The sequence below is a fragment of the Pelodiscus sinensis genome, chromosome 5, assembly GCF_049634645.1.
Source record: "Pelodiscus sinensis isolate JC-2024 chromosome 5, ASM4963464v1, whole genome shotgun sequence".
Classification (NCBI taxonomy): domain Eukaryota; kingdom Metazoa; phylum Chordata; order Testudines; family Trionychidae; genus Pelodiscus; species Pelodiscus sinensis.
Window position 1 is genome coordinate 29,398,291 of NC_134715.1, and position 13,266 is coordinate 29,411,556.

At 44.0% G+C, this 13,266-nt stretch overlaps 1 protein-coding gene across 6 annotated transcripts in view; it reads left to right on the top strand.

Annotated features, from left to right (window-relative positions):
* Positions 1–13,266, top strand: part of SEC24B (SEC24 homolog B, COPII component) — an 84,222-nt gene that overhangs the window by 38,620 nt on the left and 32,336 nt on the right. For all 6 annotated transcript variants that reach the window (XM_075929709.1, XM_075929710.1, XM_075929711.1 and 3 more), the window contains 4 exons: positions 62–164; positions 5,129–5,255; positions 6,297–6,406; positions 11,466–11,578. In XM_075929709.1, the coding sequence (XP_075785824.1) occupies positions 62–164; positions 5,129–5,255; positions 6,297–6,406; positions 11,466–11,578 (453 nt within the window). The remainder of the gene's footprint in view (positions 1–61; positions 165–5,128; positions 5,256–6,296; positions 6,407–11,465; positions 11,579–13,266) is intronic.

The following is a 13,266-nucleotide window of genomic DNA, read 5'->3' on the forward strand; positions in this document are numbered from 1 at the left end:
TGTCAGTATAGCTTTTGTATGAAAGTTTGCTGTGCTAGCTCATTTTTCTATTTTCTTCTAGTTCATTTCGATGTACACTGACAAATATTCCACAGACTCAGGCTTTGCTAAACAAAGCTAAACTTCCCTTGGGTTTGCTGTTGCATCCATTCAGAGACCTAACGGTAAAATTTAAATATATATATATGTTTTTTTTTTATTTTGAATCTCTTCTTAGAATGCTTTGCTTTTTACTTTGTGGTACTTTTTAATCTTTTTGAAGACTTATTTAAGTTTAAGTAACATCAGGAGATATGGAACTATTTTCAAGTAGAATTCAGGCACAGTAGCTACCTGCTAGTGTCTTCCATTATCCACAATGTACAAGTATTCTTGCAAAAGAAAGAATACTGTTCAAGTTATCTAGAATTACAATAAAACGGTTGCTTATCTGACCCTTTTAGCCTATGGTGATACGTTTCCTTTTATCCAACTAAATATATTAATATCCATGATCATAGTTCCTGCCAAGATGCATGCCTACACAGCCTCACACAAAAAATTCTTCCCCTGCCTACTTCCTCTGGATAACCACGCAGCAGCACTTGCATGGCAGGCAGCTGCTCCAGCAGGCAGGGCCAGCTGAGACAGCGTGGTGAGGAAACCGCTGGGGCAGGGTGGAGGTGGGACCTGCTGCGGCTGCATGGCATGGGGAGGCCTGCTCCAGTGGCCAGGGATGACACATGGTGGGGGAGAAAGGGCCTATTCCGGCAGCTGGGGCTGGGAATGAGACCTGCCACATGGCCATGGTGGGGGCAGGGTGTGCTCTGATGGCTGCAAATGGGACATATTACATGGCGGGAGGTGGGGGGAGGTTCTGCTCGAGAGAGAGGGAGAGGGGGATGCCACAAAACCAGCACACATGATATCGATATTGGTACACTAGCCAAAACTCACTTAGCTCATGGTTGTAAAATCTTAGAGGGAACACTGGCCATGATCAGAACAGATTGTTCTCTCCAACATTTTGTAAACAAATACAACATAATAGAGTTCAGTGACATTACTCAGAATTCTTCTTCGAGGAATGTCCCCGCGAGTGCTCCGCATTTAGGTCTGCCAGAGCCGCTGCACCCATGGTTGGCAGATTTCTGATAGCAGTGCTCCTCTGGCTGTGCACAGGTAGCGCTGGCACGTGATGCTTGGAACGGTCTTCCTGGGAGCAATGCCGCCAGCTTTAGTAGCAGCAGAACAGTTGCTCTAGTTTTACCTCAGCCTATAGTTTAGTGTTAGCTGTTAGTATCCAAAGGTTTTTCCTTAGCTTAGCTAGGTTTCCACGTTTTTTGTTTTTTTTGAGGGAAAAAAAGAGAGAGCGAGAAAGAGGAACTTTCCCCTCCGCTTCACAGAAGCTGTGGCTCTTTAACTCTGGCACAGAACCGTGGTCTTTATGAGAAGAGTCTGCCTCAAGGGACTTTTAATAGGACATACTTGGTTCCTCAGGATTCAGAAAGTATGAATCCTGCAGGGTCTCCATTTCCATTTCTGACGGACATTGTCACTGTGTCAGCTGCCTTGCTCAACAACACAATACACAGCAGTGCAAACACTGCCTGAAATTGACCAGCAGGACTAGAAAAGCCAGAGAGCTTCAGCTTAAAATGATGCTGCTAGAGAATGATGCAAAAGAGGCACATGGCACTGGCATCGATAACAGTGCTAGCACTAATACCTCATGCATCACAGGGGGCACATGCTGCTCTCGCCACTACAGCTGCATTAGTTGACTTAAGCAGCAGAGCTGACGGTGGCATTGGACACCTCTATTGGGTGGTGATGGCACCCTAAAATTCTCCAATGCTCAGTCTCTTCCTCATCTGTCTTGATGCCCCCGCTACTGAGCGATGAGGATGATGATGCTCCCACAGCCTTGTTGCCCAAACCGCTACAAGGGCAGCAGTGGCAACAATCCCAATGGCTCCTACTACCCATGCCACTCAGCTGGCTATACTGGGACCCAGAGGTGGCTTATAGACTCCTACCCCCCACCCCAGGTGCCTCAAGCTTCCCAGACTCAGGTCGTCCCCAGACAATCCCCTGACCACTCCGTATTCTCAGAGAAAGAGGGGAGAATGGATGTCACAGAGTCAGAAAGAACAATGAGCTCACCACCAAAGGAGCACCTCATATCCTTGTCACCCAAGGACACAATCATGCCTCCACCATCCAATGCAGGAGATGATTTCAGGTCTTTCCAGGAGCTTTTTAAGAGGGTGGCAGTCACATTGGACATATCAATGCTAGATATGCCCAAGACCCAGCACAAGCTCACAAACATATTTCATACCTCACCACAGGCTAAGCTAGCAATCCCCATCAGTGAAGCACTGATGGACCCAACTAAAACCCTGTGGCAGATGCCAGTTACAGTTCCACCCACTGATAAAAGATGTGATTAAAAAATACTATGTGGCCCCAAAAGAAGCAGAATTCCTATTCTCACACCCCACATCAAATTCCTTAGTGGTCAAAGCAGCTAACCAAAAGGGCAAGCTGCAGACAATGTGCCCACATGACAAGAAATGGAAGTGCCTGGACATCATGGGCAGACCATCCTACTCGTCCGCCAGCCTTCAACTCAGTATTACAAACTACATGGCACTCCTTGCAAAGTACACACACCACATATTCGATCAACTGCCAATTTGTATTACAGATCTTCCTGACAGGGGCAGAGCAGCTCTGCCTCGGGCTTCCTGTAGTCAGCCGCTGCTCAGTTTCAGCAGTGGCTGACTTGTGGATGCCTGGGGCAGAGCAGCTGGGGTGCTGCTGGGTTGGTCCAGTAGCGCCGCACCTCAGCGCTGTGGGACCAACCCGGCAGCCCCCCAGCTGCTCTACCCCAGGCGTTGGCGAGAAAAGCCTGGTCTGCTGTGGGGGGGGGGCGCACTAGCTGCGCCCTCCCCACCTCCCAGCAGACTAGGGAGATGCGGAGCGGCTTTTCTCGCTGCAGAGGACGCGGGCGGCGGGACCGCGGCGCGTCTCAGCGGTCCCACTGTCCGCATCCTCCGCGGCGAGAAAAGCCGCTCCGTGTCTCTCTGGTCTGCTGGGGGGAAGCGTCCCCTGTGCCGCCAGAGGCAGCGACAGTGAGGGAGGCACCCCGCAATAGCTGCGCCCCCTCCTCCTTCGCCCCCGTTCGTAATTAGGGGTCCGTCTTAAGTCGGACTGACGTAACCCGGGGACTGCCTGTATTACAAAACTGGCTATTATAATAGCCAGTACTATTGTTCAAGAGCGGGCATAGAACCCCGATCCTTGGGGGATGCAATCAGTATAAAGTGGGAAGCACCTTTCCTTTATGCATTCCCACCATTCCCACTGATCCAGCACACGATCCTGAAAATCAAGCAGGACAAAGCAAAAGTCATACTGATAGTTACCATGTGGCCCAGACAGACTTGGTACTCTTAACTACTGTGGATGAGAATTTGCCTACCATATAGTCTCCTGCCAGTTTGGTCTGTCCTGACACAGCAGAATGGCCAGATGTACATAAACTACATCTCCACATATGGATGGTGGTTGGCTGATGCCTTCAGAGGTGGACTTTCCCGAGGAAGTGCAACAGATCCTCATGAAGTGCCACAGGCCTGCAACTAGAAAAACATACAATCAGAAATGGCACCACTTCCAGCTATGGTGCTTCAAGCACAATGGCATTCCAATAGAGACGGGAATGTCAAAAATACTTACCTATCTGCTAGAACTCCACAAAACAGGTTTATCACTAAACTAAGTAAGGTACACCTTCCCACCATAGTGGCATTACACCCTTCAATAGAGGGCTTCTCTGCCTTCACTCACCTATCCATGGGAGTCTACAAAATACGTTCCCACCACAACGAGACCTACCTCCAGCATGGGACCTCATTCTTGTCCTAAGGGCTCTTATGGGGAGACCTTTTGAGCCATTAGCCATCTGCTTAATATTATACCTATCATTGAAGGTCGCCTTTCTGGTTGCAATTACCTCTGCAAGAAGAGTGGGTGAGATAGGGGCACTCATGACACAACCCCCTTACACAATGTTCCATAAAGACAAGATGGTCCTCTGTATCCACCCTAAATTCCTCCCAAAAGTACTTACCTCCTTTCACTGCAACGAACCAATATACTTATCCACCTTCTTTCCTAAGCCTCATAAGGATGACAGAGAAAGGGCACTACACACCCTAGACGTCTGTAGGGCAATAGCGCCAGTGCACGGAGTCCTTTTGAAAATCTCTGCAACTCTTGATCTCTCCTCAAATGAGACAAAGGGTTACCCATATCCAAACAAAGACTATCTAAATGGATCTTCGACTGTATATGCCTGGCATATAGCATATTCAACATAGAACCCCTGACAACCATAAGGGCTCACTCCATGAGATCAATGGCAATGACAACAACCTTCCTGAGAGGAGTCCCAACAGAGGACATCTGCAAAGCTGCCACATGGGGATCAGATCACACATTCACACAGCATTATGCAATACAGGCATTTGCAGACATGGATACACGCTTTGACAGACCTGTTTTCACAGTTACCAAGTCAACTTTGCCAAAGAGCCCACCACCAAGCACAAACATTGCTTTGTAGTCATCTAAGGTGGAGCACCAATGGGGATACTCCTTGAAGAAGGAGGGAAGGTTACTCACCCTGTGCAGTAACTGGAGTTCTTTGAGATGGTTCCCCGTGGGTACTTTACCACCCATCCTCCTCCCCTCCTTTTCATCTGCTTCTGGGTCAGAGAAGGAACTGAGTAGGCTGTTGGCTGTGTGCATGGGATGATTGTTTCAAGCGTCGCACGCAAGCGCTCCATGTGCACAGCCAACTGGAGGGGCACTGCTATCAGAAGTCTATCGACCATGGGCGCAGCGGCGCTGGTGCAGCTAAGGTGGAGCACCCACGGGGACAACCATCTCGAAGAACTCCAGTTACTGCACAGGGTGAGTAACCTTCCCTTCTCACCGATGTGAGATAAAAAAATCTGATTGTCAAAATATGTTGGTTTTATAAAGCTTTCAGAGATTAAGATATTGCACAATCCTGTCCTCTAAAACTTTTGCTCGAATCCTCTTTGCTACAGCTTTTCATTATTTCACTTTTTAGCAATTACCAGTCATAACATCAAGCACTATTGTGAGGTGCAGATCCTGCAGGACATATATCAACCCTTTTGTTTCCTTCATTGACCAAAGGAGGTGGAAATGCAACTTATGTTATCGAGTTAATGATGGTAAGTTTCATTACAGAGGTAAGTAGCTGGTTTAATGCAGCTATGTAACTTATTTAATGTCTTATATTTGTATCAACAGCTGAGATGCCTTTCACTTAGAGTATATGGGATTTTTAATATCTAAATCATTTGTCAGAGGCACCTATATTTTGCCAAGTGAAGGTTACCGTGCAATAGGTCAGGAGCCTGAGGGCAACACATCAGTTTGGACAATCTGAGCAATATACAGTAAACTTCCAATAATCCGGCACCTTTAGGACCCAGGGGGTGCCGGATTATCAGATATGCCAGACTATTGGAAGGTGGGGCTATGAGGAGTCTGGGGTGGGGTGGGGGGGATGCCACCCCAGACTTCTCATAGTCCCCTCTCCCAATAGTCCGGCTCTGCCCCAGGCATCCCCGATTCAGCCGCTGCTGGTCAGTTTCAGCAGCGGCTGAATCGGGGACACCTGGGGCAGAGCAGCAGGGGTGCTACAGGACCAACCCAGCAGCACCCCAGCTGCTCTGCCCCTGGCTTCCCGATTCAGCTGCTGGTCAGTTTCAGCAGCAGCTGAATCAGGGAAGCCGGGAGCAGAGCAGCTCCAATTGTCCAGCAGCCGGAGCACTTCCGGGTTCCTGATGGTGCCAGACCATCAGGAGTGCTGGAGCATTGGATGCTGGACCAATGGAGTTTTACTGTAATTTAAAAGCAATTTTCTCCACTGACTACTAGCATAATACACAATCAGTCAAGGTCATACTTAACAGCAATCAAAGACAAAAACCAGTTTCAGAAATACAGTGCATGTTGAAACATCTCATTGTAGGGCACTGGAAGCACAGAGTAGATGTACTTTGTCCATAAAATAGATGTTCTTGTCTTCAGTTCCTTAACTTTGATATTTAGGTTTCACAACATTTTTACTGTTTTCTTACCTACATACTTTTTAAATGTTTATGGTCTAATTGCTGCTTTAACTTTATGTTGAATGTTGTTAATTGTCACTAAGTCTGTGTATCTGTCAGTGAATAATTTACTTTGGATTCCTAATTTTCATTTAGTTCCTGAGGAATTTATGTATAACCCTTTGACACGATCCTACGGGGAGCCTCATAAGCGGCCAGAAGTCCAAAATTCCACAGTGGAGTTCATTGCTTCTTCAGACTACATGGTAAAAATATATATTTTAAAATATGTGAATTTAATACTAGTGCAAGGGGCTAGCGTGACAACCCTATTTACAACTAAAAAGTGTATACCTATCTGACATTTCAGACTTCCCCACAGCCCCCTACCTGTGTCCTTCAATTACAATTTGGAGGGATCCTTAGGATTGAAAGACTAATTGTATCCGTTCCCATTTGAATCATTCTATGCCAAAACTTAACTATAAAGATGTAAATGCCAATTAAGATATCGGCACCTACCTTCTAATTTGCCAAAGACCACTCGACTCATTCATTAGTCTCTGGCTTTCTCATTTCCTCTGGAAAGATGGGCAGGACTCAGGGCTAATCAGAAGAATTTTGGCATCTTTCAAAGAGCTCCTCTTCGTTCCCCAGACTTATTCTTGCCTCTTGCGAAATTAACAACTAGAAAGCAACCTGCAGCCAGCCTCTGATAATCATGTTGATCATAATTGAGCATGGAAATGGAGCCTTTTTCCAATAAGAGGAAAACCTAGCATTTGTGCATCCTACAATAGCACTTTGGGCACCATCAACCATTTTTTGCTGACCAGCAGTTGCCAGAAAGTGAGGGTTCCATTGCAGCCCGAGACAAGTTCTAGTAGTGCAACACATGGAAATACCCACTCAGTTCAGTGAGTATGATAGTGCTTTGTGCAAAGAGAGTTTTTCTAAGAGTGGGATATGAAGTATTAGGCAGTAATCTATTGAAGTGGCCTTGTAATGCCAGCTTCACAGGCTAAGAAGTGTAAGGACTCATCAGGTAGAAGCTGCTCCAGGAAATGATGTATTAAATACATACCAAGGTCTGGGATTTAAAAGGGAAGGAGTTACTCATATCTGAAATCAAACTCTAAACTACTTTTTGTGGCCTTCCTGAGCTGTCAGTGTTAATCTGTCCCCTTTCTGTATTTACAGTGACTCAGGAAAGAAGGATCTCTTCCTTTATATTATAAGAGGAAGGGATCATTTCAGAGTATAGATGTGATTTTTGTCACAGGTTGATTTTAAGCTCTGACCCTCTTCGGGGTTGCCATTTTCTACCATCCTGTTTTTTTTTCCCCCCCTCAAGAGTAAGCTTACCTACAGGTAGTGAACCATCTCTTGGATATCAGAGCAAATGTTCAGAAAGTAGAAGATGGAAATTTAATCTAGATAATAGGGATGTTAGCATCTAGTCGACTAAGCAAGAGCTTATCGATTAGCACTATCAACTAGTCTCTTCCCACCCCCACTGTGGCTCTGCATTGTAATGCCCAGGGAAGCCGGTGTGCGAAGTCGCTAGCTCGGCCCCTGTTCTGCGGGTGTCTTCACAGTGTGTGTGTTTGTGGTGTGATGAATGAAAAGACATGCGTGGAACAGGGGCCAAGCTGGCGACTTTGTACACTGGCTTCCCTGGGTTTTACAATTCAGAGCCACAGCTTGGGAGCTTATGTTAAGGCTTGGCGCGTGAGCCAAACTGAGTGCTGTAACTGCTTTCAGTTGTCGACTAATTGAATGGTCGACAGAAAGTCTATCAACTATTCGATTAGGGAAGTAATCACATTTTAACATCCCTACTAGGCAATTGGTAGCTACAAAAGGTATTGAGGTCGAGTTAAGATTCATTTTGGCTCTGAAGTGGGTTAATGTTCAAGATTCAAATTCATGATTGGGTTTTTCCAGTCTGCATTAGCTGTGATTGACTAGGAGAAATTTAATCTCTTTGGTAGATTTAAAAGAATGTCTTCATATTCCCATAACATCAAATGTTCTGGAGGTTCACCTTAAACTGGCATTTCTAGTGCCACTACTACCCTTTGGGCTGGCCTCAAAACTGAGGGTTTTTTACAAACGTCCTGTCTGAGTGCAGCTGCCTTCTCATGGAGGGGATTCTGTACAATTACAAATGTGGTCATCTGGTTTATCATGGTGAAGCTGCAGAAATGAGCTTTGAGGGAAATAGCTTGAAACTTGGCACCTGTTCAGGGATATAGACCGCTTAGTCAAGCCTGAGAAGAATGCTCTTTACTTAGAGCAGGTAGAGATGTAAGGGAGTAGTTGAGTCGACTACTCGGATTTCCTGCCCCTCTTGCTGCCTTTGATACAAAGTCAGCGAGGAGGGGAGGAGCAGGAGCCAGCGCTTGGCAGAGCCAGCTTAAAAGCCAGTTCCATCCAGCACCATCTGTGCAGTGCCGCTTGTGTCTCCTCCCCTCTCCCCACTGCTACCTCTATCTGAGGCAGCAGGGGAGGGGGAGTTGAGGCTGCTGCTGCAAAGTCAGCGGGAGTTGGGACCCTTCTACGCACAAGGGTTGCTGCTGCAAAGCAACCCCCATCTGTGGCTGGGCTACCATATACAGGGGCTGTTCTGTGGCAGCAGTCCCTGTGCGCAGAGGTCCCATTTCCTGCTGGGACCCTCGCATGCAGAAGCTGTAGCCTGCCCCCAGTTCCTGTTGCGTTTTAAATTGTGGAGCTGCAGCGGGGTTTGGCCCTGCACCTGGTGTGATCCAAGACTGAGCTGGGCTGCCTATCGACTAATCAAATAGTAAATATTCTATCAACTACTTGATTAGTTAAATACCCGCCTCTTAACATCCCTAGGGACAGGTTCTAACCTGTCTGGGGGCTTTTGACAAGTATCAAATAAAGCAATATCTTTACAGAGGAGAAGAGATTTTTTTTTTTTTTTTTTTTTTTAAAGAACTGAAAAGTCTTTAGATATGAGCCTGCAGTTTCATTGTCCATCTCAGACTCTAATCTTATCCCTCTGGGGCTTGAGGGTTGTGTGTTACAATGATTATGAGAGAAATGTAGCACAGTAGAAGAATTCTCAACCAGGGATCTGCGCCCTGTGAGCAAAGGTTTGGGTTTTTTTAGGGGTGAGGGGAGGTCTGCCCAAATAAACCAGAGATTGGGGCCAGCATTAGACTCACTAGAGCTCAGGGCAGGAAGCCAAATCCTGAGTAACTTAGCTTTGCTGACCCCCTGTGATATGGAGTCAAACAGTTGCCCATCTGCTGTAAAACAGTGATTCCCAAACCTAGGGTTGCGACCCAATACTGGGTCGCAGGATGTGGAGCACTGGGTTGTCAGCTGGAGCTCGGCAGGAGAGTGTTGGAGTTTCCAGTAGCTAGGGAGCTCACTGGAGAGCTCCACGGTGGGGGGGAAGGGACGTCTCAAAAAGATATAATAATTGGGTCGCTGTCATAAACAGTTTTTACAACTGGGTCACAAGAAAATAAAGTTTTAAAACCACTGCCCTAAAACCAGATTCATCAGTGGTTGTGCACCTAAATTAACAAGGGGGAAGAAACACTCCTTGTTTGTATAGGCAGAGAACTTGTTCTCAGCATGATCCCTGCACATCTTTGATGTTTGAACCTACAATCGGACTGGTTTAGCAGCTCTGAAGTGCTTCCATACAAATGAGACCCTGTCAACCTTGGCGCCTCTTTGTGACGTTAAAAAAATACTAAATGCAATCAATTCAACAGCAGGTACCCAGAGTAGGAATTTCTTAGGTCATGACACATCAGTCTTTGATATTTCTGTGTAGCCTGTGCATTCCCTTCATTTCCTCTCTTCTAGAAAGCGCTCAAAAATATTTCATGCCGATTCTCCCACCTTGTAGGATGTGGATGTTCAGGAGTTAAACCAGCAAACATCTACTCACGTAACTGTTAGCTCAAGGCTGGGCAAGATGCGGCCCAGGGGCTAGATCCGGCCTGTCTAACGCTTTGATCTGGCCCACGGACTGCATCTGGCCACTTTCTATTTATATCCTGCTGCTCCCAAATTTCCAGGCAGTGGCTCAGGTAGCAGTATCGTTTTTTAAATGGCTCATGGCTCACGGTCATGGTGCTACCTTGGCAGGGGTCGGAGATGCGAGCCCTTTGCTGTGTTTTTAATTCAAAGCCTCTGACCCCAGACAGCTCTGAGTGTAGAGACTAGTCCCCAGTCCCACCTCTTCCACCACGAGCCCTATCCTTTCCAGGAGTGGACCCGACTCGTGGCCATGCACCGAAATTCATTAAGTGGCCCCCCTGCAAAAATGATTGCCCACCCCTGCTTTGACTTACTTCCATAAGGGAATCTCATCTCAGGAGGAGTGTTTACAAAGAAAGAAAAAGGTGCTTATCCTTTTACCTGTTTCTCCTTAGCTGCATCACAGGTCATTCTCAGTATCAGTATTTTTTGGTCCTGATCAAAAATCACAATAAGGCTGTTTAATAATGAGTGGACAAGTACTAGTTATGTGAATCAGCCTGCATGGGTTCAGGTTGAGGTATGTAGTAGTGAGTCCTATCTCCTTTTTTATCATCTTTGGGGGGTACTTTAAGAATTGAGGACCTATGTGATAACAGCCCCAATCATAGATTAAATTGTGTCTTGTTGACCTGCAAATTTGTTGTGAGTGGTCCTCAATCCTCTCTATTTCAGAAGGGTGAGGAGAAACCTCTAGTTAATGTTGTATTTAACTCAGTTACAGAATTCATATCTACAAATAAATAGGATTGAAATTCTTTTCACAAAAGCTGCTGATTTCAACCTCATTAGTGGTGAATTTAAATTGAACCAGTCTTTGATGGCTTGAATCTTATTTTAGACATGAAACTCTGAAGATTCAGTAATGGAATACAGAAATCCCTTAAATAGACACTTAATTATAATTATGGTAGCAATGCAATGCAATGCTGATGGTTTTTTGTAATCCAGAATAGTAAAATGTGTCATTTTACTGGAGCCATTTTTAAGAACAAAATTTACAGCTGACATCAAAATCTCTTCTTCACTAAGCTGATAAAAGATAGCCTAAGGTGTTGATTTTGCTTTATACATTAATCAAAATCTTAACATAAGTGAGAATTTCTTTTATTTGCTTAAAAGCCCATAATGACAGTGTTTTGGTTAATTGGTTTTGGTTAATTTAATTATAGCATATATTTTAACATTTTGCAAGTAATTTCCTTTCTTTTTGTTTCTCCCCTCCCCCCAAAAAAGGGAATGTTATCCATGAACATATTTTCCCTATAAGAATTTGGCATTATTTTCTATATTTTTCAGCTTCGTCCTCCTCAGCCTGCAGTATACTTGTTTGTTTTAGATGTGTCTCATAATGCAGTGGAAGCTGGATACTTGACAATTGTCTGTCAGTCATTGCTGGAAAATCTAGACAAGTAAGAATATACATTACCGTCATTGTGGATTGACTTTATTTTATATTTGTGAGCAAGCTTCAATGTTAGCTTATCCTGTATCTTCTACTTGAACTTTAAAACAGTGTTTAGAAGACCTACCAATATGGGGCAAATGTTCTTCTGGCTATTGGATTTTACAGTGTCTGTTGTTAGTATTCAGAAAAAGAATATGGCTATATAACTTAGGACCGTTTGTGTAATGGTGAAGAATCTTTCTAGAAGTGTGATTAGAAATGATCTGCAAAGTGTTTTGTTTAGATAAACCAGGAATTGTATACTGAATTCTCAATATAGCTATGGCTAAGGACAGATATTCCTTATGTGAATTCTACATTTCTAATGATTTTTAGTTCCGTAAAGTTGTATATTGTCCAGCTTCCATCTGCTAAATGACACAACATGTAAAATTCTGTGACAATAGTACACCTTCCAGGATGCCATGCTAGAGAATATAACTGGCAGAGACTCATGTAAACTGCTTTGTATTTTTCATTTTATGGCACAAATTTCAAAATTTTTAATTTTTTGCTATGTAATACCATTTGTTCATCTATTGTTGGTGTATTATTATTGTCTCAGTAGCTGTAAGTCCTTTCCGTGGCTCCTCCAGAGGGAACACCCACAGTCCTCTCTGCTCATGTCTATTTTAAAAATAATCTTACACACTGTGAAAGGTTGGCCCTGAAATAATGATTTTTCTCTCAAATAGTGTGTATAAGAAATTTGAAGTAAGGATTTCTTACTTCACATTTAAATGACCACCAATACTACTTTGCTTATTTTTATATTTTGATCCTTGTCCTTAGAAATGTTGTTATAGAAATGAGCAATTCTTAGGCAACTCCTAGTATTTAGATATTGTATGAATTCATCCTAAAAGAGAGAGCTGCTAAAGCTTATATTTTACCTCAGGATATAAAATTACTTTTTGGTTGGGTTTTTCTGTGATTCAAAATAGGTAATTTTGAGCACTTGCTGTAGTTTGATAAAGTATTCTATCTCAAATGTTACTTTGTAACTTCTATTCAGTTGATATTGTTATTGCTGTTTAACACACAGAATACATATAGCAAGTGTTCTACCGCTGAAGAATATGCATTGCATTAGGCACACCCTGCATTTTCATATTAGCGTTTAAATAGACAAATCGCCACTGCCTCACTTACTGGCATTTTTTCTTTAACAAAGAATGTAAACACAGATTGATTTTTCTGTTTTCAGGGGTGTGGTGGGGAGAACATTCTTTGGAATGTTACATTCAAAAATTTTGATGAAACAGATGTAGTATAGCTACACGGAGGGCGAAGTATGAAAAAAGATAGGATGTAAGAATGAAGGGAGGGGAAAAAAAAGAAAACTATGAATTTAGATGCATTAGAATACAACTGAATTCTTGATATCATAGATAAATTTTTCAAACAAGTTCAAGTTGAGTCTTCTAAAACCATTGAAGTATGACCTATTTAAGAGAACTGTAATGACTTCTGGAAGTTTGCGTAGTTCTGCTTTTTATGGTGATTGTCTCACATGCTTAGGAAACATTGAGGAGATAACATTTCTCCTTTAAAAAAAAAAAATTGTAGAGTGGGCAGCTAAGTACATAATCCTTAGTAGTACCCAGCTGTCCTTGTTACTCTCTATTTAGTAACTTTATACTGCAATGCCAA